General features: G+C 41.2%; 1 protein-coding gene across 1 annotated transcript in view; it reads right to left on the reverse strand.

Annotated features, from left to right (window-relative positions):
* necab2 (N-terminal EF-hand calcium binding protein 2) overlaps nt 1-25584 on the reverse strand; it is a 521316-nt gene that overhangs the window by 408618 nt on the left and 87114 nt on the right. Inside the window, exons 8-9 of the mRNA XM_044035771.1 lie at nt 23022-23101; nt 9366-9422 (exon numbers count right to left, since the gene is read on the reverse strand). Of these exons, the coding sequence (XP_043891706.1) occupies nt 9366-9422; nt 23022-23101 (137 nt within the window). The remainder of the gene's footprint in view (nt 1-9365; nt 9423-23021; nt 23102-25584) is intronic.

The raw sequence follows: 25584 nt of genomic DNA on the forward strand, positions 1-25584 counted from the left end.
GTCCGAGCACACACGGAAGTCTAACGAGGTCTTTAGCCCCGCTAACCAAGCAGAAAAAAAACATTTTGACAACAGAAGAATTATCTGCCAAGGAAACGACACTATGAATCCGAAAATATGAGAGGCTGACGGAGGAGGTGAGGAGGTACCCCCACCTGTACAACACAATACCGATACAAGGGCGCCTTTCCGTGTTCAAACTCCTGGAGGAAGACAGCACAGGAGGGGGAAGGGGAAGGAAGGGGAGCAGGCTTGTTGGCAGACGTGGACGAAGCAAGAAGAAGAAGTAGGAGGCTACAGGAAGGAGCGGTGATGCTGGTGACAGCTTGCATTTATCCTCTTCTTCTTCTTTGGTAGAACTGAGTCCTATGCCCTGTGTCCAGGCTTGTACCGCCACCTGATGACAAGCCACCTGCCTCACACTAAAGGATTTTCCACAGACCCAAGGATTTGGAAAATTCCAGAGATTCCAGAGATTTGGGGTCTCACAGAAACTCTCGTGATTTAACGTGACTTCAGGTGATTGTTGGTGTCACTTCACTGGCTGCTCATATGCTTTAGGATTCATTTTAAAACTTTATTTGTTTCTTAAATCCCTTAATGGCCTTGCTTAATTGAATGATCTGCCTCTTCCCTGTGTTTGTTTTTGAATCTCTAATTAAAACTCATCTCTTTTCATTGGCCTTTGACACTATTTAAATGTTCACACTGTTTAATGTCATTTTGGCTTTTATGGTTTTATGTGTTTTCATTTAAGTAGGTTTTTTGTCTATTCTGTGTTTATTCATAATTTGCTTTAAAGTGCCAATCACATTATCATTATGATTTATTATCATTTCATGGAGTAACACGTTTTAAAAGTCTGGTTTTAGTCAAACTAACATAATAATTCTGCTTTCTCTAATGTCATCTAATGTAAAAACACAGCCGCTCCACTGGAGCTCAACTGCAGGCTTCACACGGACACATGTGACCTTTAAACGCTGCACAAACTGAAATAAAGATTAGTGGAAAATCACATATAAAAATGACCAACACAGAGCACCTCTGATTAAATATTTAATGTTTAAAGGTCTCAAAAAGACACAACACACACACACAAACTTAGTGAATTTAAAGGCGTTATGATTTGCAGAGTCATCCCTGTGCACTGAATATCTGCCTTAATTTAAGAAAGACTCGTTCCTAGTACATCCACACATACACCAAACTGTAGAAATGACAACTATTCAGTCTTTTTTGTTAACGTTAGGTTGATTTTTAAAGCTTTCAGCAGAGCTCATTACACTCTGAAATGGCTGACATTTAAAGTCATTTTTATTTCGGCTGGTGGAGCTCCCCCAAACTGAGGAGACCCCAATGTAGAGGCAGAACTCTCTAGAGGGGGATTATTATAGATTACCATCTGGACTGGGAACATTTCAGGATCCCACACTACAGGAGGAAGTGGTGGAAAGACCTGCTGGGGGAAACTAACGCCTGAGACACCACCATGTTTAGCCTGCTGCCACTGTGACCCCCAACCTCAGATAGTTTCCATGGCTGACGGTCTGCTACACCATGTCTACGTCGGTATGCGTGGACTCCAGGGTTGTAAATTTCATGACTTTTGTTTCACTCTCAGTTGAAAAAGGTCTTCCAGTCTTTTCCTTTGTACATTAGCGGTAAGAAAAACTATGTGAGGATACAAAAACAAGGCTGTTGCTTGAAAAGGCAGCTCTTTGTGGCCTCGTCAGGCTTCACAGAAACTCTCTGAAGACACAGATGAACCTGTTTTTAATGCATCTGTGAAGGTTCTCGCTCATCCAGGTCATAAATATGTTCAGGAGTTAGCTGTAGGCTGATGCTAAGCTAACTTCTCCTGAAGAGAACCTTTTTACTGTCATCTGCTCACGCTCTAAGTCCCAGCAAAGGTTCAGCTTAGCGGCCCACTGTACTTAGAGACAGTCTACTTCTGTCTGACTGCACCCACTCAGGATAACACACGCCTTTAGAAATACACGATCCACTGGGAAAACAAGCCGACGACACGCCCGTTTATAAAGACAAAGACGAGACGGACGGAGCCTTTTGTCAGTGCGTTGCGTTTAATTTCGTGTGCCGTTGTGCACGTCACAGAAGAGCTTACGATAATGGGCTGAAATGGACGGATATTGTGGGGGCAGTAAAGAGTAAATAGCCCAATCAATGAGGAAAACAACCAAGGAGAGTCTTCACCAGGGATCAGCAAGTAAATGTGGTTGAGAGACTATTTTTTTGTAAGCAACTGAATATTTGTGCCAAAACATCGCAAAGTGCCTTCAAACGTTAAAAACCAAAACCCACGTTTGCTGCTTTAAGCTAACAATAGTGTGGACGTTGTCTTTAATCAGAAGACAACGTCCACACTAAGACAAACGTGTGCGAGACACAAACTCGTACTGTTGATATTTACTGTGCATCGTTTCAATTTTGAGAATTACTGCTTCTTCTTTGAGCCAAGTAGTTATTTGACGGACACTTACTCCCCAAACCTGGCTGTCTCCATGACAACAGCAGTGAAACCAAACATTTAGTTTAAGTTAACTGTGAATCTATTTTAATCACTTCATATTTTTGCAAATTAAAAGCTCTGAACACGATTTTAAGGTTTTTGTGAAGACAAGCAAATAATTAGTATTTGTTAAAACATCTGCCCGGGCCATGATACTGATGCCGATGGGCCAGTCCACGGCAGGCCACCAATTGTTGACCACTTGTTTAAACAGACATTTAAAACATGCTGCCAGAGTTTGCTGGTTTATCCCTGCAGCCAGAAAACAGAAGAGAGCGACTGCTGCCAGGCGCTCGGCTTCGCTCACTGACAAGCTGTGAGACACGGCATAAGAGGCTATTCCATGAAGCATATTGTCAAAAGTTGCAGCGGACATACGGAAATATTGACAATGCCACTTGTCTCTCATTGGAAACACCAGTGAGTAATATTACTTACACTTATATTCTTATATTCCACGTTTCTGCCTATTTCAGCTCAATTCTGAGGGACGTGGTGCCGGAAGTGACGTACAGAGGGCCGGCTAAACATTAAAAAAACGGTGCTGGAAACTATTACCCAAGTTAGAAGATCGGAAGTTTTCACTACAATAGAGGATTTTGAGAGAAATCTCAGAAAAGTGGAAGAAGAGACGGCTTCTAAGTATATCACATACAAGAAACAACTCAATTTCAGGGAAAAGAGCAGGGGTTTCGGGTTAGGATCAAGGTGACCCGGTAAGGCCACATAGCAAGTAAAAAAATGTCAGCGGCTATATTCTTATCTAAGTCCTTGGTCACTTCCGGCACCACAGCCCTCCGAAAAATCCCAAAAATTGTTCTGACGCTGTGGGAAAAACTGTGCAGCCTTGGCAGAGGGTTGTCTAGTTTGCAGAGAGGATGGAAGTGTCTAAACATGCAGAGAAGTGGAAACAACTCGTCTGACACTGTCCAAAGAAAAGAAAAATCCACCTACCAGTTTCACTCATTAACACATTGTCTTGTTAATTTGTTGGTTGATGAGTTTGGAGGTGTTAGCTTTGCTTTTTGTTTTTCTGGCTCCTTTTTGTCTTCACTGAATAGTTTGTGAGCTGCCAGCGAGGACCCACACAGATCTGACAGCAGTCCTCGTTATTCGTCTAAAGGCACAGTTTGTCAAATTTGGCAACATTTATTAGTAATAGAGTTACATAACCTACAGAATGTAGCCTTCAGGTAGCGTCAAAGCTCAAAGGATAATTAGTTTGTCCATTGTGGGCTACCATAGAAACATAATGGTGGCCTCTGTAGAGCTGGGGTAATGAAAAACAACATCAAGTAACAAGTATCATTATTTTATCTTAAATTTAAGCCAGATGAAAATAACAAGTCTCATTAAATTTTTACTTAGGGAGTTTTAATTGTTTTATTAATTCATTTAGTTTGCGTCGTCAAGTATGATATTTTAATGTTTCTAACTATATATTTTTGTACAAAAAACATTACGACCCAATATTGTTCAAGTGACACACACACACACACACACACACTTCATAGCTGCAAGATGGGACCTATTACACGTCGTCTGAGTTGTGGTATTTTGAGAGTGCAAAGAGCAGGGGAGCCATGACCCATTCATATGCTAATATCTTAATATTTATAACCACTTTGCTCATTTCTCACAAGGGCCACCACGCTATCTCACAAATGTCCTCTCTCCTCTCACCTCCTGACAATCTGTTCCATTTATCAACACATAATTACAGCATTACTTATTACACTTAAGGTTTTTAACTATCTTTTCTTGTGTCTCATCCTTCACACTTATTTTTAAATGCCCACTTGTCACCTGCGTTGTTTGCCCACATTTTTCCTTTTATTAATCTGTTATAGTTTCGTGTTTTTAAAACGGGTTTGTTCTGCCAGCAAACGCAAACAGTACAGTAGTGGGGGAATCTCATTTAGTTTTTGGCAAAGTCGTATTGAATCGTTACAAAAATGTGTGACAGAAAATATTTGGCTAAAAAATGCGAGAAATGCTACAGATTCTGTTCCTAACTTTTTTGTATACCGTGTATTCCTCTTGGTGAAGAGAACAGTTCCAAATGATCTATGGAGAGACACGTTTCTCCTGTTAAAAATTCTCAATTATATATTTTGTTGACATATTTTATTGCATTTTATTATGTTAAATTGATCCCGTTTTACTGTTTTACTTTGTATTTTCACTGGATCTGCAGCTCCTGGTTGTCTTAGGCACCGTCCACACAGAGACGCCTTTTTATGGGAAACGGTATTTTCCCAGAGTGAGAAAACCTCAAAGCGGCAGCCTCAGGTTTCCGTGTAGACAGAGAATGCGATACACGAGGAAAACGATGACGTCTTATTCACAAACTCACTCTCTTGCGCTGAGTTTTGGAGATTGTTTGACAGTTTTACCAACTGCTGTGAATGAAAAGTAACTAAAGTCAGTCTGAGAAGACACCAGATATCACTAGAACACGTCCCGTCTCTGCTGCTCTGCGCTCGCACAGCCCTTCTGTGTGTGTGTGTGTGTGTGTGTGTCAGTAAATACAGTAAGATGTAAGTTGCTACAGTACATTTGTCGCTAGACACTGCTTATTAAAAAAATGAAATAAAGTCACAGAGAGTGTGCACACGTCAACGGCACAAAAGGTAAATGTAAACAAACAGACAGTGTTTATCTTTCTTTCCCGTGGCTCGAGGTTCATTCTGTCTCCATTTCTGTTATTATATTTAATGTTTACAACGTTTTTGGTGTAATGTTACAGTGCAACTACAGTGTGATACAGAGAGATATTTCATGAATTCAATGCTGTCTTTACAGGACTGTTTCTGTGTAGATGTGGACTTAAAACTGCTTAAACTTTATTTATTTATCTCATTATATTCATATGACTCTTTCTTATTGAAGACAAACAGTGAGTCAGAGGCTTCCACTTCACATGAGGGGAAATGTCTGGCGTAGGTTTGCGCTCTGAGAGCTTTCTGCTTAATTATGTTTTATCTAGATGACGGCCGCTGCACAGAGCTGCTGTATTTGATGATGAAAAGATCTATTTGTAATGCCGATGTTTACAATACGCTGACAATTTATTCCTGAAAGTCACTTTGGCCGCGTGTTTATTTACCTCTGTTGTCTTTCGCATCTTTACATGTGCTTCCTCTTCATGTCCTCTCAGCGTCGTCTGTTTTAATTGCGTCTCTTTTCCCTTGCGCCCTCTCAGAGATGCACACACTGACAATATATACAGTGCGTGTGATTGGTTTTCTCTCTTCAAATGACAGGAATGATTGTGAGCCCGCAGCTCAACGCTCACTTGTGTCCACTACAAGTTAAATACATATGCTAATTCAGCGCCGACAACTGTGGCTTCAAAGTATCTCCATATCTTGTGTACAGTATATGATCTTATTATAATCCACTGTGCGGAGACACAACTCACTGGAGTGTCTTTGTGCGGAGAGGAGGGATGATTGCTGTTACTGGAAGGGACAACAGATGAAGGGTAATCATGTTTGGATCTGTCTCCTGGTGGAGAATAAAAGGTCAGGGGGAGGAATGGACCGAGCCTGAGCTGTTTAAAGTGAAGAGGAGCACGACCTTGTTCAGAGAAATCTGCGTGTGTTTGTGAGAGGGAGGGGTGCTGAGGTACAATGGGGTCAAAGGGTGATGTTCATCAGCTGCAGCATAAGAGGAGGAGCGAAGAGAGGAGGTGAAACATGGAAGGTAAAATATTGAAGGGGGGAAATTTCACAAGGCTACAGCCACAGGAAGAAGAAGCAATCAGAAGAGAAGAAGGAGAAGACATCCAATCAGAAGTGATCTCTTTGCGAGCTACGGAGGTTAGGTTGATCTGCCCAGGAATGACGGCGTTAGGAAGAAAGAGAAGAGACGACAAGTGGTCGAATCTCACGTACAATTAAAGTTACTGCAGACGCTGTTTTATCAGCTCAGCTGTTACAATGCAGTTCAAACTTAAAAACAACATCAATGCGACGAAAATTGGATTTTAGATAAAATACTAAAATATTTAGAAAAAATACCCACTGATGTGCTGAAGATAATAAGTCTGCAAACTGAAACAAACATGTAATAAAAAGAAGAGTTGTATTTGATTTGATTATTAAGACTAATATTTATATTAACATATTAATAGATAGGATAATACAAGCAAACTAAATCTACTATAGATGTATTTGACTAAAAACATCTCAGATGACTAAAATATGACTACAACTAAATGGTATTTTAGTCACAAGACTACAACTAAAACTAAATCAAAATTTGCTGTCAAAATGAACACTTTAGTTAGTTAGCCACCTCCCACTTTCAAAAGGCATGACCAACTAATGTAGATGAAAATGTGTCTGTACGTTATTCTTACATCAGCTTATTTCGTTTTCTAGTAGTAATGACGTCTCGTGAGGGGAGCTCTGTGGAGCAAGTCGCTTAAAACGATTTTGTTTATCACGCCATAATAGTCCTCCAACTCATACAACTCAATTGGTCAATTGCAGTGGATTGCAGCAGATTAGGACCCAAATAGCTGCAAATGAGGAGTCAATATCATGTGATTGGTTAATTTGATCAAACGCCGTACTCAAGGTAAGTCTGTTATTGTCATTGAGTGTAACATACTAACCTAGCTAAGTCTTTTTAAACCTTAACCATAATCTCACTAACATAGTGTCATATCTCTGGTATCTGGTGTTTGGTGGTTAACTTGGGGGTTGGGCGGCATATTGCTCCATAAACGCTATTCTCTCTATAATAATATCTCCATAACCATCTGATCACCTCTTTCCTCCACACGGCTGCTTATAAAAACAAATCTGCTGTACCATTCTTCCATTAGAGGCGTCCATTCTGTGTGCGGCCTCATGCCAAACGTGCTGCAGCGAGTATAAACCACTTTTAACAGCCACATGATACCTAATACAGTCCATAATATGAGTCCATGTTCTTCAAGGTTCCACATGTGTTCACGTGTTCACCGCTCAGAGACAGTGTTTAGCACAACTTGGTTTTGAATGAGTGGCTGCTATATATAATACATATATATATATATATATATATATATATACATATATATGTATGTATCGCTGGATATTTACTCCTTTTCAGATCATCCTCTGTGAACCCTGGAGATAAAAACAAAAATCCCAGTAGATCAGCACTTACTGAAATACTCAGTCTGGCACCAGTGCCATGCCTGGATCTGTTCAGCCGCTGTGATTGGCTGATTAGAGATCTGCGGTAACAAGCAGTTAAACGGGTGTACCTAATAAAGTGACTGGTGAGTGCATGAGCAGGAGAGTGGCTCGTGATGGTTGCAGAGTTCATTTCATTGATTGTTGCCTTTGAAACAGACTGAGGTATCACTGGCACCAGTATAAAGTTACACTTGTACATATATACCAGAAAGTGATGAATGGATCCTGAAAAAAAATCTATTCCATGTGCTTTCATGATCTATCTATCTATCTGTCTATCTGTCTGTCTGTCTGTCTGTCTGTGACTTGACGTTGATCCTGCGCATGTTTTTGTGCACTCTCTGTTAAACGTTGACCTTGGATTTGTGCCCACGAGGACTTAATCCGCCAGGTCGTCTTCTTCTGTCTGTCGGAGACCAGGGTAACAATCACCTCCGGCACTTATACACACAGCAGTCGAGCCACTTATGACTTCCCGTTAGCTGCAGGCGAGTGGTGAGAGCCCCTGATTAAATTGTCCAGTTGTCATGGCCACAGACACAGAAAGGTTATTACAAGAGAACTCTCGCAGAGGCAGAAGTTTCAAATTACCGACAAAGACAGAGCCGTAAAGAAAGATTGACAAAAAATAAAAATAAAACATTTTAGAAACCACGCTAATCTGCATAGTCTTCAAGAGAGAAATGGAAAGGTTGAACAACTGAAGTACCAGTCATGAGGTGAGTTTGTATGCACATTTTAAAAACAAACAAAAAAAATTTGACGTATTTTACAGCACAACATACAAGGAGAGGCGTAAAGAAGCACACAACGCGAGCAAGGCAAGAAGTGACCTACTGCTGGACATTCATGTCTGACTTTAATCACAATTATGATTTTGGCTTCTTTGAATTCGATTGTCTGATATTTACCGATATTTAACTATATTCGGTAACTTCCACAGACATCCAACACTGCGTTACTTTGTGTTACTTTGTGTTACCGCAAGATCTTGGCAATACGTGGATTCAAACCCAGCCAATCAGCAGAGATCCAGCTACGTCCTTGTGAAATTTGACCAATCAGTGGAGGGCTTGTGATGCTCGAAATGTCAGTGCAGTTCCGGAAGACAAAAAGTAAAAGTACGGTAACACCTCAAAGACTAATCAATCAATCAACTTCTATATCATGCGTTTGAGTTTTTCTATTCTTATCTATACTCTTTTTGGATTGTTTTTTTTTACTACAGACGGGCAAGGAACCATATATGGTAACTTCATGCACCTTGATTTTCTACACAAAAATAAAACATTTTGAAAAATGTATTTCTAAGTATTTCTATGAGTGTCCTGAGGGTTTAGGAAGTGTCCTCTGTCAACAGAATGCAAAGCAAATCAAACACACAACCACGTCACTGCTGCTGCTGCTGTTCACTGCACTACGCAGCTCCAAGTTTCCTGGATGCACATAAACAACACACTGTGCTGGATTTACAACATATGACTTACACACAAAGCACCAGCAGAGGGTAGGAGCTGTATCTGCATGTGTGTGTGTTCGAAATAGCAATAATAACCAAATCACCTCAAAGTACGGCTGTAATTTAAGCTGTCGCCCTTTTGCAAAGCAGTAGTGTTATTCACATAACGTCTACTTACTGCGCTGGTGGTGCCATCTGTGTCTGTTAGCCTCTGGTGCAGATCAAACCAGACCGTCTGTGAGGGAAAAACACAACAACAACAGCGGCGGCAGCGTGTCAATCAACAAGAACAACGACGACGACGACAACAGCAACAACAACAACAACAGCTTGAAGCAGACATTATTCGCTCACTGTGAGACGTGATAATGGACACAGTGAGACTCAGACACAGACACGAAGGCAGGAGATGATGTGTTTTTAAGTTGCGTGAGGATCAGTGAGGAGAGTTTGGAGCTGCTGGAGGTGGAAACATGACAATGACAGGAGCACAAGATGAAAACATGCGGCACTGAAATCTTACACACTGAACATCACAAAGAATTTCTCTGTGTACATTTAGTGGCAGATATTCACTATTATACCTAAAAGTATGTGGGTATGTGTATAATCTGGCCACCCAGCAAATGAATGAAGAAGAAACTGGCTGCCAGAAAACAGAGAGTGATTGTCAGGCGCTCTGGGACGCAGCAGGTTTATTTCGGCACTGCCCTCTAGAGGAAGTATTGTGTAACGTCCATACCGATGCAAAAGATGCACGGTGGTATGTAAGTTTGGAAGAAAATATATATAAATAAATGAATTATGGTAAATTAAGGATACACTTTTCTAGTATCACAGCTAGTCGGCCTTTAAACTCTTTCTATGGAGGTACACAACAAAGTACAGTACATGGAGTGTGTGTGAGAAGGTGATGAGACATTGATTTTCTGGTTCACGCCTCCTCCGCTCTCAGCACTTGTGAGTCTGAGTTATATAAACCTGCTCCAATAAATCACAGGAACAACTGCGAGTCGCTTGTCACAAAGGAGACCGATGAGCGGCGCTAACTGCAGAGTAACTGAGACTTTGACCGAACGCAGCAGGAAAAAAGTCAAGGAAAATGTGGTCAGGCTCAGTGGGCAGGCAACACACACACACACACACTGGTCACACACACACTCTGGTCACAGTTGAGCTGAAATAAAAGGTGATGTGTGTCGTTGACGGTTCAGCACATGAAATATTTCAGGTGTGAAAACTCAACTACACAAACCACACTGTGATACTGTGTGTGTGTGTGTGTGTGTGTGAAGTGAAGTTAAAGACCTTTCCTTGAGTGGACAGTTACGGCGATAAAGGGCTGAGTGATATGGACAAAAAGGTTATCGTGATACGAATCAGTCAATTCCATATTGATAATAACTGTGATTAATCTGAGATGATTAAAGCTTGATTTTTTTGCTCCTGAGAAAGTTAAAGAGACTCGTTAATTGAGTGTCTCCATTCTCTGGAGATTCTTCTGCCAGATCCTAATCCTAATCTGCAGATAATGGAGTTTTTCCACTCTTCTTGGAAGACTTGCCTCAAGATTTTTGAAGTGTTTCTACGGTGAATTTGTGTCAATTATGAGGTCAGAGACACTGATGTTGGACGAAAGATTTCTGAGAGGCTCCGAATCTCTGTTCTAGTTCATCCCAAAGGTGCTCAATCATGGGGTTAAAGGTCAGGGCTCTTTGTGGGCCAGTCACAGAGTCTTCCACACCAAACTCAAAGTCAAACCATGTCTTTATAGTCCTTGCTTTATGCACTGGAACACAGTCATGTTGGAATAAACAAGGACTTTCTTTAAACTGTCCATTGCGTTGTCTTGGTATGCTGACGCTTTAAGATTGTCCTTCATTGGAGATAAGGAGCCTAGAGCCCAAATCCTGATTGAAACACCTGAATTCAGTACCTAACAGGTGTGACTCTCACATTCACACCTATGGTCAATTTAGAGTGTCCAGTTTGCCTCAATGCCCAAATCTACATGAGGGGAGGAAACCAGAGAACCCAGAGAAAAGCCACACACACACACAGGGAGAACAGAAAGACCCACGTTGTGACCCGGGTCGCGAACCAGAGTTCACGTCTGTGAACGACATAGTAATTCAATCTGAAGCAAAAGACTCAAAGCAGATAAAAAGTGTGTTTGTGCGACGCAATAATTAACTTAACTGTCTACAAAAGCTTTAATTCATGGTCATAGATTATATTAACAGTGTAGCAGCTCTACGTTGTTTATGTATGTGTATCCAAATACTATTTATATTCATATATTTACAAACTGTATCCAAAACTTTATAAAGTAAATTGTGTCCGATGTCTGTTTCTATTAAATCATCTCAGACCGCCTTTGTATTTCCCGAGACTGTCCTCCAATAAAACGTACGTATAGGTCGTATGCAGGAATTACGACCTATATTTACGTTTTCAAAACATGCGCCCCTAGCGGTTATATATATAACAGCAACCACTTCCGCCTTAGACGCTGTATCTAGTGGCTTCGCCGCTGTCTGCACCGGCAGTCGGCTCAATAGCGAGAGCGCTGCGCCGGAGCTTTTTAATATTTTCATTTTTACTACCTAACCCTGTCTTTTTTGCCCTAACCCTACCCTCAGTAACATCTGTGCATATTCGAGTTGGAAAATACTACCTTTACGTCGCATTCAGGGGTTTGAAAAAAACGACCCACAGGCACATTTTCAGAAAACGACCTATATGTACGTTTTCAGCGGTTGAAAAAACGACCTATATGTACGTTTCAGTTGGAAGACAGGTTGTATTTCCCAACATTCACGGCTGCACAAAATCAAGTCTGAGCTCTGCCATTACACGACAGCGCTGTCGTGGAGTCATCAAAGTGAACAAAATTGCGTCCTCCAGCAGAAAACTGAGAAGAAAGCTGCACTTTTATTTATTTATTTATTTGGGGTTGCTTGTCAGTGTTCTGCCTCAGTATCACTGACTCTGAATCAAGGCCTCTCATCCTGACACGGACTTTTCCAGAGCAGAGGAACAGCCCTGCAGCATATCGAGTGCTGAAATGATATATTGTGTATTGAAAAGAACTCTCACACCTGCCACGGGGAGCGTGAAGCAAAACTGAGGGCGAATCTGAAAGAAAGAGAGAGCAGGTAAAAGGAATTTGCTTTTTTTTTTTGGATTGGGAGGTGGAGGTTTGCAGGTAACCGGATTTCCAGAGCAATGGAAATCATATTTTCGTGCACAGCATCACTCAGCGTGGAGATGGTTTTATTACTCATTCAGTAAACAATTCATGATTCTCTCTGACTGATGCGGTGTGACAAGATCATTTCCTCGTCCAAGACTCCTGCGCGGTCTTAATACCGAGACCCATGAAGGTAATCCCGCAACAAACAGAGCGGCGACGACGACAAAGCCACATTCAATAAACCTCCACAAAGCCATATTTTTTGCTTTGATATGATTACGGCCGCCTGCTCTTATTGAAAATGGAATCCGGGGGAAAGTGTCTATTCATCTGCTTTCTCTGTCACTCTCATTATCGTGACAACACACTCTGTGTTTTCTGCTTCTGTCTGCTGCCGCTGCAGTTTTTAAAGGTAGTTCCTTTTCATTTAAAACAAAAGTCTTTATGTAAGCTAAAAAAAAATACTATTCAGGTTTGGAAAGTGAAGTAGTTTATATAAAAAGTCACACCTGAAAACTGAGACTGTTTTATTTTGCTCTTTCACATTGAAATTGGCTCACGTAGCCGGGGATTTTTGAATGTGGGATTTGCATGGCTGCCAAAAAATGAAGAAATCTGTGTGTTTCTTACGTCCCCGCCAATGTAGAGCGCAGTCCAAGCAAATTAAAACCCGGGTATATACCCTGGTATATACAGAAGAACACATATTTCTGATTGCCCTCCAAGTACCACCAGAGGACGCTCGTGTACCACTGGTGGTACACGTACCACAGTTTGAGAACCATGGCTGTAGTATACAGTATATGCCAAGCCTGTGGTGCTGTAACAAAGACGTCAGAAGAAAACGACAGTGATGTGGACGTTGTTTTCCCAAAAGTTCCCAAACACAAAAGTAGCATTTAAACGCTCCTAAAATGCTGGTGGATTTACGTTGTGGATAAAAAGACGATTTGATAGAAAACTTCTGTGCAGATTCATTCTCGGGTTAGTAGTCTGTGAGTTTAGAAAACTTTGAGATAAAAGTGTGACGCAAAGTACAAAGGAAAGAGACAGAGCTGTGAATTTACTGCTTATTTAAGAAACAAAAATGTTTTTTCATTCCTCATCACCACATTTTCTCCACTGTGCTTCCCTTACATAATTAATTGGCAGATAAAAACGAGATAAAAACCATTGATCTAATATTGAGTGAATCACGATAGACAGGAAACACGCACAGCAGTTTCTTTTATTTGTCACGTTCCTTGAAGTTCTCTTCACATTTGCACCACGTTTGAATGGAAAACCACACACACACAGACTCAAATATGCAAATCTCCGTTTGATGATCGGCCGGCACTTTTGAGACGGTCCCTAACTTCAGCTCCACTGTCAAGCTGTGCACAGCGCCGTGGCTTTACTGAGTCATGAATAAAAAATCAGGTTCTACTAAAAATGTGATGTCTTTTTTTGTGTGTGTTCAGAGAACATTAACCAAGGCATATTTGAATAATCTATGTACATATTCACACATGTGACTTTTTTCTTCTTCATTCCTTTACTTCTGCAGAACATGGAGGAATTTTGAAGTGAGTGTGAATAATTCTCTGTATCATTATCACAACCTTTTATTTAGCCATTATTCATTTTCACTTACTTGTTACGGAACTAAATTTGCCCACTGGCTACGTCCATTTATAAATGTTTGGGTATCTGACGTTAGAGATTCACCAATTTCTCAGCTGTGTCGTTGCTGATATTTCATCTTACAATTTTTGTCTGCGCTGAAAAATGTCTTCTGATTGAAAAAGTGGTTGGATCAGAACCACAGAGGCTTTAAAACTCTGTTTTTTGTACAGAAGGCAAGATTATTTCATCACTAATTCCATAATAATGAAAGCAGAAACACGCCTGCATCTCCTCATGGCTGCATTTACAGCCTCTCAAATAAAGGCCCCGTTTACATCCAGCATCTTTTGAACAAAATGGATAATCTTAGAAGAAGACGTGAGCACAAATAAGAGTGACACAGTTCTGAAGAAATATCAACATTTTCAAAAATGCGACAAGCACTTTCTGAGCGTCTTGATTCTCAAGCCAGAGAAGTTTGGGTAAAATCGCTCTTAATCCACACTTAAATCAGTTCCTATCGCCCAGATTAAGTCTGGTGAAGGACAGGAAGGATGGAACCATCAGGCAACAAAATCTGTAGCTTCACATGAGGTTTTGACCAAATCACACGGCAGTTCAGGGAGATACTGGACTCCCCACGAAATCTACTCTTCATACAGTTCCTCACTCGCTCTTTGCACTCGCTCACTCGTTCTTTGCACTCCCTCACTCGCTCTTTGCACTCGCTCACTTGTTCTTAGCACTCCCTCACTCCCTCACTGGCTCTTTGCACTAGCTCACTCGTTCTTTGCACTAGCTCACTGCTACCACTGCTTTGCTCTTTGCACTCCCTCACTTTCTTTGCACTCCCTCACTTCTTGCACTCCTCACTCACTCGCACTGCTCTTTGCACTCACTCACTTGTTCTTAGCGCTCCTCACTCCTCACTCGTTCTTTGCTCCCTCACTCTTTTCACGCTGGTTCTTTCGCTCACTCTCTTTCGCTCCCTCACTCACTCTTTGCACTCCCTCACTCGTTCTTTGCACTCTCACTCTACTCGCTCTTTCGTTCTTGCTCCCTCACTGCGCTCTTTGCGCGCGCTCCCTCACTCGCTCTTTGCGCTCGCTCACTCGTTCTTAGCGCTCCCTCACTCGTTCTTTGCACTCCCTCACTCGTGCTTTGCGCTCCCTCCATGATTTTTTTCTTTGCACCGTGGTTTTTTGTTTGCATTTCTGATCATGGGCTGGGCATTAGGAAGCTGCCTGTTGATTGGCTACTGAGTTTTGGAGCGACAGCTCAACGGACCGGAAGTCGTCACAGGCTTGGACTCATTGTCTGTCTGGAACTTATAATTGTAAAGTATCCAGCGTTTGTCAGATTATAAACATTAGATGCGGATGTCAACGGGGAAAACTTGGGAAACAAGCTCTAGACGGACAGCAGCTGAAGTTGTTTGCTTCGTGAAAAATGTTTGAAAATATTGACATAAATCTAATTCCATACATGTGTAATCTGTACTATTAAAAAAAGATACGAAGATGAAAAATAATAATGAAAAAAATAAAATGATGCACAATAGTAATGAAGACTTGTCGCACAAAAGAACAACAGAAGTAAAACAAATACAACATCATTTTGGCCATGACTCGCGTGTCATTACACAAGCGCATTATCGCCGTCATCTCCACTTTTCCTCGGCGAGTCTCAACCTTCAATTATTCACCACCTCCGTTCACACAGTAGAAAAAAAAGAAATGACCCTCGAGAGGAGTCTTTACTCTTGTCTAAACATGTAAACATCAGAGCTGATTGTGTTCACTCAACCATGGGATGATGTCCTTTGTGTTGCAGTCACCGGGGGGTAATGGGTCTCTCTGCAGAGATTCAGGGTCACAGATGATTATCGAACAATCGTTTAGTCACAGGCCTTTCAATCATTTCTGCCAAAACGCAGCTCCGCGGACCGAGTGAAACGATTCCACTTAGACCGGGGCAATTTCTTAGGGTGCGTATTAAATTATCAACAGGGATCAAAGGTTAAAGGGGGCGGTTTGTGCCGAGATGTGTGAGTGTGAGGTGGAACAGGAGTGATCGCTCAAGGGAACTGATATAAAAACACTGGAGAACGATCAAAGAAGCAACACACAAGCACGACAATGTGGACTGGAAGTCACACACCTAACAAAACAGTGCGTAAAAGCACAGCAGAGGAAAACAGGAGAATGTTCGGGCTGAAGTGAGACAGAGAGACACCACCGAAAGGTCTACAAGACGGCGGCGGTTTGAACAGTTTGGAAAGAAAGTAAAGCTGGGGACACACAACAAAATATTGTGCTCCAGTCAGCACTATAGTTGGGGACAGTCGGCATGGGAGGACGTAGCGTCAGAAGACGACAGGAAGCAGCAGGAAAATCCAAACAACGATGCCAACGTCAAGTCCTTCATGAGTTCACCCGTGCCCGTGTTTTCGTCTTTGATTTCTCAGAGCACATCAAAATCAGTGAAAAAAGACCGTGAAAGTTGAGTCGAGTGTCCCCAGCTTACGAGAGTCAAGGTTGAGACGGTTTTTGTCAAGTGCAGAGGAGGTGATAGTGATTATATTGGACAAAGGACGTTGAAGACGGAGCTGCTGCGCAGGAGGAAAAGAGATGGAGAGGACAGTCGGTGAAATAGAAGAGGACACGGGGGAGGACACAAGATGGATGCAAATGAATCGCTGTGGCGACCGTTAAGGAAGGTGGAAACTGACCAGAGTGGGGGGGGGTTCTGTGGAAGCTCTCATTGTTACACTCACATGATCTGTTTCATACCATGGATGAGGTAAAATGATACTCAAAATCAATGCATTCATAATTGGATGTTAGATGATGGAGGATGATCTCATGTCGCCGGGCAGGATTTCGTGCGCTGCACACAGGATGTGGTTCGTTTTACACCAAGAGTCGACAGCAATATTACGCAAGTAAAGCGAGGCGACTACAAACAGTCAAACACTCAAAAAACTGCTCACAGCCATTCAGGATTTCTTTAAAACATCTTGCCCCCCACCCATCCCTGCTCTGCTGCTGTATACATACAAACGCTCCCACAGTCACGCCTGATAGTATTGCCTGACATGAATCACAACCAATGTTTCTGCTAATCATTGACTCATCCCAGGGCCTAATAATTATTATTATAAGGGTTAAAATTTCAAAAATAATTATTAAAATTTGATATGTACATTTCAGGCTGAAGTAGCTTTTATAATATCGACTCATTCAAAGTGGAAAAAAGTATCAATATACAGTAGTTTTCTTAGAATGTTTGTGTATGAAATGGCCACATAGTAAATCTATCTTACTAGTTTTATATATAATAGACTGTATTTAACCAGTATTGGTATCAGCAGACACTCTACTGTGAAAAGATTATAAACGTACAGATATTCCCTCAAACCTGGTGAAACGTTCAGCCTCATTTTATTCTTCTTCAGCTCATTATCCGTTCGTCTTCATGTGAAACGTGTTCTTTCCTCCCTCTGCTCTGACACCATACGTTGTGTTTCGTTATCCTCAGCTCTTCCTTCTGCTGTAGCGACAAAGACGGCCGACACGTGAAGCACCGGACAAGACGAAGGGACGCAAAGGGAGGAGGAGGAGGAGGAAGGAAGGAAAGGAAACAAGGTGCAGTGAAAGATGTAAAGGTGGAGGAAAAGGAGGAAGAAGGATGGGGGGACACGGGAGCAGTGAGCTGTAAAAATACACTTTGCTCTCGTTCGGACACAGGACGTTTTTCTTTAATTGCGTCCTCTGTCTCACTCTTCATCCACCCCCCCCTCTCAATTCATCCCTTCCTCTCCATCACTTACTGTTAATTAACTCCTCATGTCGCCTCCTTCCTCCATCTACTCAATGAACCCCCTGCTTCTTTCATTTTCTTCTCCTGCACACAGACCTTCAATTTGCTGCTTTGTTCTCGCACAATGAACGAGCGACGTGACACTGTTCAACTTGCGACTCTTTTTCACGCAAAAACTAGGCAGTACGTAGAAAAAAAGGTGACAGACTACTTCAACAACACAAATTTACCGTAAACCGCGAGAACACTCAAGAGTAACGATGGTTGGACGCTCCATATGCATCATAATGTCACACAGGACAAAATAAAGTAGTAAAGTATCACGTTTACATAACTGCAAATTGGATTTTTAACGAAAACTGTGACAAGAACAAATCAAGACTGAAAGTGGGGCCCAGGGGCCAAAGGTGGCCCGCTGAAGAGTTGAATTTGGCCCGCCAGACTTGTATGTGAAAAGATAAAAGACACAAATTAATAAAACAAATTATGTAAACATACAAAATAAACTAATGTGTGCTGTTTTCTCTTTTGAATGCAATAACATGACTAATATTATCATTCTTTAGGTCTGTACATACTCCTGGGGATTATGACCAAAACTTTGTTCATTCACGAGTTCCACGTGTCTCACTCACAAAATAAATAAGTGAAAAATAGCCTTGTGACTCACTCTGGTGCATTTACAGAAATGTTAATTAATGAATTAATGAACACTGTCCCTAATTTAACTAAATCAGTGACGTCTGCTTCAGGTGTTGATTGTTTAAAAGCACTTTCAAGGCTGTAAATGTAATGTAAAGGAGGCACCTTAAAAAAAAAAAGCGACAAGGACATAGATATATGTAAGGTTGTTAATTAACTATTGTTAGAGCTAAAATAACGTTTAATTAATAGATCCTCGTATCCTCCATTTTTTAAAATTTTATTTATTTATTTGTTTTGCTTTCTGATTTTTCCTCTCTAGGCATCTTTTAAGCCGGCGTCCCTTCCTGACACAACCCTTCCATTTATCCGAGTGGAACCGACACGAGGAGTAAACAATTTAACATTTACATTTAGCAGACGCTTTTAATCCAAAGCGAATTACAGACAGAGTGGACAGACAGAGGGTGAGAGAGCACAAGTGGATCCAGGTGCGGGGGGGGGGTTGAGGTCAGTGCTAGGACAGAAGATGCTCTTGAAAGAGCTGGGTCTTCAAGAGCTTCTTGAAGATAGACGGACACTAACTTTTAAAGATTTCATAGAACATGAATGTTTCACAAGTTGAATTCTGTGTTTTTACATTCTTCTCTCTGCAGAGTACAGACTACAGTGTGCTCAGTGCAGTGAAAACACAAAGGGCTGTAGGATTTGACAAGGTCATATATTCGACCCCGTGTGGCTGCGTATCCGGAGTCAGAATTAGCAGCAGTAAAAGTAACTGCGTCCGGTCGGCTTTAACTCCACGTCACAGCAGCAGCAGCAGCGGCAGCAGCAGCAGCAGCAGCAGCAGCAGCAGCAGCAGCAGCAGCCTAGTTTAGAGACTATACATAGAAGTGAGATTGTGTTCATCGATCTCCAGGCTCTGCTGCCACATCTCCAGGTCTCTCTCTCTGTCTCTCTCTCTCCCAGGTGAAGGAGCAGCAAGTACAAAGGTGTTGTGGTGTTTTTCCACTGTAATTATGCAAATGAAGTCTTTGTGGTGTAGAAAAGCAAACATTTTGGCAAAATCTTTGCTCCCAGACAAACTTTAGTCTGTCTGAGTGGGGGAGGGGCAGCAGCTGTTATAAGTGATATAAAGTGGTATAAAGTACCTTAAAGGGATGTATTTGAGAAATATCTTAAAGTATCTTTACTAGAAAATGACTTTGGTAGAAGTTAAAGACACTTTTTTATAATATTACTGACAAGTACTTAAAGTGTATGACATTTACTGTACTTAAGTTTCAAAAGTCATTTTCTGATATAAATTATTTATAAAAGTTATGTTAGGATTGAGCCATGGTGGTTCAGTGGTAGGGTGAGTTGTCCTTCACCTGGAAGGCTATGGGTTCAGTTCCTGGCTCAGCTAAGTCTATATTCCACCAGCTCTACTCACCTCGCCACGGCACGGTTTAAGTAGTGTTTCCACTAGTACCTGGTACCTGGTACCAGTACACGCCCCGTGGCTGGGGCATTTTATTTGGGAGTAACAAAGAGGGTTGGAAGAAATGCAGTGGAGTAAAAGTGAGAGTTTTTAGAAATATAAATAACAAAGTAAAGTACATTTACACTACAATTTTCTACTTAAGTAAAGTAACAAAGTATTTGTACTTTGTTACAACACTGATTTTAACTACTATTTATCTTGAAGACAGAAGCTTTTAATCCAATCACAAGGAGGATTTAAAGAAACAGCGATGTGATCTCAGGTTTTTACTATGACTGAGTAAAAATGAGTGCAAGACCTTCAAAAAATCTATAAATCTCATACACAACATTAATCTATTCAAAATACAGAAATTAGAGGACGCTAAGGAGTTTTTTGACCAGTGGAAACTAACACAAAAAATGTGTTTGTCTCCTAAAAGATAAAAAGTAGAAACCACAACTGTAAAAACAGTAAGAGTCCTCGAGTTTGTGTTAATCCTATGTAAATTTGGGCCCTGATGAATGTGAGTTCTATGTGAGGTCACACTGACTCTTATTATTGTAAGGACAAACATCCCATTTAGGGGAAAAAAACATTTGTTTTTCATTACAAACACACACAAAATAATGAGATCTTCATACTTTCTGAAGAGCGTGTCTCTGCTGAGGGTGTTAAGAGATAAATCCAATGATTAAAAGTGAGGAAAATAAAGAATCAAACCTTTGTCTTTGTTTTGTTTTGTTTTAAAACATCGAAGGTAGGTTTTTCTCTTCAGACACTGAAAAATATTCACCTTAAACAATCTGAGGAGGTTCAAACCACTTATCTTGTGTTAAGTGTTCTCAGGTTTCAGGATTCTGACATAAATCTTAGTTCATATTTATATATATGTATATATAAGTATAAGTATTTATATGAGTAAAAACTGGCTTCTTGTTGTTTTCAGCAAATGTTACTGAGGCTAAAACGAACTGTGCATTTGTTGGTTTTTAATTTATCTGTGAATTAATTCAAGGTTGAGCAGCAGCAGAAGAAGAAAATGGCTCCAAAATAAAAAAATAACAAAAATACATGTTCATGCTAATGTTATTCATTACAATATAAAAACATGCTCCCCCCATCCCCCCCAGTGAAGCAGCGTGTCTGACTGATGTCATTTTAATGGGTTTTGGATAATACTGTTTGTACGTGGCACAGTATCGAGATGTGAGGATCAACTTAGCTGCCGTTATTAACCCTTAGTGCACCTGTGCCGCAGGTGCACCCATGGTAATTTGCAGTGGGAATAATACACAACTCCTTATTTAGACATCCTGGGGGTGTGTGTTTATAGGTCACATATTCAGTTTTTTTCGTCTGCTTATGTGTTGTTGAGTCAAAGTTATGATGAGGTTGTGCTAACAAAAAGTATATCACACTATGTACAATCTATACTGTATACTTTATATACTGAAATGCTCCGTGTCCTAAGAGTTAATGACAAAAGATGAATATATCAAGCTTATTATATGAAACCCAGGCTTTGATTAAAGCTAGAGTATCTCACCAGTGTCACTCACTGGTGTAATAAACACACTGTGTGACCACGGCCTTCACAACATCCAAAAGCGATGCAGAGACAATGTACAGAAGTTAACAAACAAAGAGAGGGAAACATGAGGTCAAAGTTCACAACGATGGGTGGACCTTTGACAAGGAGGCGGGACGAATCAGCTGCTTTTGGTTTCAAATTAAATGTAGGACTTTCTTTCTTACATAGTTAATACCACATTGAATGCACTGCCATGCCAGTTCAAAGGATATCAGTATCAGTGTGGTCTGTATTTTTATAGCACCTTTCTTTACACTTGTCTAAGCTGCTTTACACTACAGTTTCACCATTCATTCATTCACACATTCATACAGCACATGTAGCGCTTTAACTATCACCATCATCGGTCACATGCCGCCGGCACAGCTGTCAGGGGGCAATGAGGGGTAACATTGGCATGTGTGTGTGTCACATGAACATTAACAGAAACATCATTTCCCATGTGATGTTACAGGACATAGCAACATATGAAAAACACATTATCATCTGCATATTATTTGACTGTGATCAGGGAAATAAATTGGCACTTTTAGAGTTATAAGTGTTATTTTCACACTGCAATATTTACTGTTTAGAACAGTGGTCCCCAACCACCGGGCCACGGCCACAGTCGGTCATCTGGTACCAGGCCACACAGAAAAAAATAAAAAATATATATTTTATATCCATTTTATTGACTATTGGACTCTGAAAGATGTTTTATTTTGAAAATACTAGATTGGTCTGTCTGTTCCTCTTGACACGCTTGACAGGTACCAAAAAAATGAAGCCCAAAAGCTAGCTAAAATAAGAAACAAAACTCTTTGGAGAGCTGTTTTGTGAAGGAGAAAAGACTCAATAATGACACAAAAGAGCATACAACTACGTAAACGAGTATCGAGCATGTCTGTGCTCAAAGAGGATCAACTGCTGGAGATTGCAAATGAAGGTGGCCTTAAAAGTATGTTTAAATCACCTTTAAATCCAATGTTTTGGATTAAAGTCTAGGCAGAATATCCAGAGCGCTCCACAAAAGCACTGACGCTAACACTGCTACCATTTCCAACGCACTAGCTTTGTGATGGCGGGGCTTTCTGCAGTGACGGCAACAAAAACCGCACGAGGAACACAAATATGACCCACAACCTGCTATGACCGGTCCATGAAAATAAGGTCTTTGAAGAAACTGATCCGCGGTTCAATAAATGGTTTGGGACCGCCTGGTTTAGAAGACGACCACGACAAATGTCAGTCGTGCCCATAATTCACTCAAGGTGTCATCACGGACTGTTGGGATCATATGTGACAATTATCTACTCACATACTAATCATACTAACACTTAAATGCTTACATAATAATAAAAGTCATGAAGACAATTTCAAGCTCATTTTGCCCCCCCCAGCGTCTCGCTCATTCCCAAAAACCCTGAGCTTTATTATTGATGTTAGCATGTGGTGGTTATGGTTATGGGTATGATGATGATGAACGAGCGTGTGCGTGTGTGTGTGCGTCTCCTGTCTTTCTTACCTTATTCTCCAGTCGACCGATGAGTTCAGCCAGGCGGTTGATCTGCGACTCCAGACCTTCTTTCCTCACCTCCACTGCTCCTGCAACACACACACACACACACACACACAGTCTTGTGTTATATTTATTTAAATTTAAATCATATTGAAAACAAATCTCAAAACCCCAAACTGATGAAATATTAAAGCCGAGAGAATACACTGCCAGTCCATTTCTGATGACCACCAGGTCGATTATTTCTATCTCTGCTCTTTCAGAAACGGTGTCTTCGGCTCCGTGCATCGCAAAAGAGGCAAAGCAACACCGAGGAGGTTGTGCAGGTGAAACACAGCGCTCCTAAAATCTCTGTCGTTTTTCTTGTTTCATCATGAATATTTCATGAAAAGCGGGGACCTCCGAGGAGGCTGATAAAAAAGGCAATTATATCTGTTTATCGGTAGGAACTCGCCGTTTCATAGACAGTGGAGGAACAAACGGAGCGTCTTTGAGGTGCTCTGTTTAATTGACTCTTATTGTGGAGTGATTTTTATTTTTTATTTTTTATTTTTACATAGCTGCCACACATGGTTTTGCTGCACTGTTCAGAAGAGCTGAAAGCAAGAAAAGTTTGTTTAGTAATGAATGTAAGAAAAGCAGAGCTGACCCAAGCCTTCATGAGGCCCTGAGCTGAATTGAGGAGCTTGACTATTATTATTACTCATGTAACACTTTAAATTGCATTGATTATAGTTGTGTTATTTACACCAAACCAGTGTGTATTTCTAAACTTAGAGGGCAGTAAAATCGCAAATGTGGCCTCATTAATTGGCACTTTCATATTCACAGTGAAGCAGAAAGTGTGTTCATACTAAACTTGAATTAAACAAGAAAACCAGTTTAATGACTTTGTTTTTTAAAACTTTGAATAGATGTGCAAACGTGCACCAAATGAGCAAGAACTACAAAATAAAAACACTTGGCACTTTTTCATTATACAGTTCTAGCACTACTTGCCACTACTTGCCACTACTTGCCTCGACTTGCTACTTTTTTTTTCCATCAGTGATAGGACCTGGCACTTTCTTTCGTACCTGCTCTGACGAGTTTTAACCAACGGTTAAAACGACTTAAAGTTTGTGTCGCGTAGAAAACGACGTCACGGCAGGTTCGCGCAGCCGTACTATGGCGACCCCGAAGACAACGTGCCTGATACCAAACCGAGTAGAGTAGAGCCGAGTAGTGCAAGAACTTTATCATGAAATAATGCTATGAGTTCACTTGTGTCTTTGGCCGGCTCTGAAGAAAAGAGAAGAAAATTCCTTTGTCAAGAAGTCACAGAGTGTGCGTAAGAAAAACTCTCTCTGTTATACAGTAGAATCTCTAACTATATGTCCAGCGTCCAGAAAAGAAGGAGGACTTCTCTTCCTCCTCTTCACCATCTTTGCTGATGATGTTTTGATGTAAATGACTAAAAGAATTGCTAGAGAAAAGTGAGAAAATGTCCCGTTCTTGCCAATTTCTAGTACTGTAACCACTGTTTCTCTCCTCCTTACCTCCCTCCCTCCCTCTCCCTTGTGCCCCCCATCCACGATCTCTCTCACCCTCCACTTTTCTCCAAAGCCGCTGCAGTCCTCCTTTCATCCTCTGATCTGCCCCTCACAGCTAATTGGAGAACTGGCTGCACACTCTTCATTAAAAGCTTAAACAGCCAGTCAATTAAGGAACTAGCTCCCTCCACCCCCAACATTCACACACACACACATGCACTCATCAAATAAACCATAATCTGTAACCATGGAGACCGTTGGAGATAAAAGCCCAGTGGTCATTTTGATGGTCTTAGAAAAACCAAGTGCCCAGGTCAATTATAGAAGTGTGTGAAGAATTACGGCTGTCAAATTTAGCAGCAGCATGAAGGGGATTAAGGGGGAGCTAAAGTGACTTCCTTTGCAATTAAACCCTGATTTGAGTTATTCCACATTCACTTAATTTAACTTTCCTGTCAGTGTCAGCCGCCATCTAAAATGTGTTGACATGAATCGAGTAAAATAAAAAAGTCCCGCCGTCACTGAACTCTCCTCAAATAAGTGTTGGGAAAGGTCAAATGTCTGAGTTTGATGATACATTATTTTCCCACGCTTATTATCAAAGGAGGGTTTTATGGTGGCTGACAGGGGCAAAGGCACTGCAACGACCCAAAACACATACAGGAGGAGAAACGAGCTACATATTCACAAATGCTGCGGGTTCCCAAAACACCGGCAAGTCCCAAATCGCCAGCAGGTCCTAAAACACTGGTAAGTCCCAAAGCCAGCAGGTCCTAAACCCCGGCAAGTCCCAAACCGCCAGCAGGTCCTAAACACTGGTTAGTCCCAAATGCCAGCAGGTCCTAAAACACTGGTTAGTCCCAAATCGCCAGCAGGTCCTAAAACACTGGTAAGTCCCAAAACGCCAGCAAGTCCTATAACACCGGTAAGTCCCAAATCGCCACCAATTCGTAAAACGCCAGCGAGTTCCAAAACGCCAGCAAGCCGTAAATTGTCAGCAACTCGTAAAACACTGGTAAGTCCCAAAATGCCAGCAA

Source organism: Solea senegalensis, linkage group LG10 (genome assembly GCF_019176455.1).
Source record: "Solea senegalensis isolate Sse05_10M linkage group LG10, IFAPA_SoseM_1, whole genome shotgun sequence".
In the NCBI taxonomy this organism is placed as follows: Eukaryota; Metazoa; Chordata; class Actinopteri; order Pleuronectiformes; family Soleidae; genus Solea; species Solea senegalensis.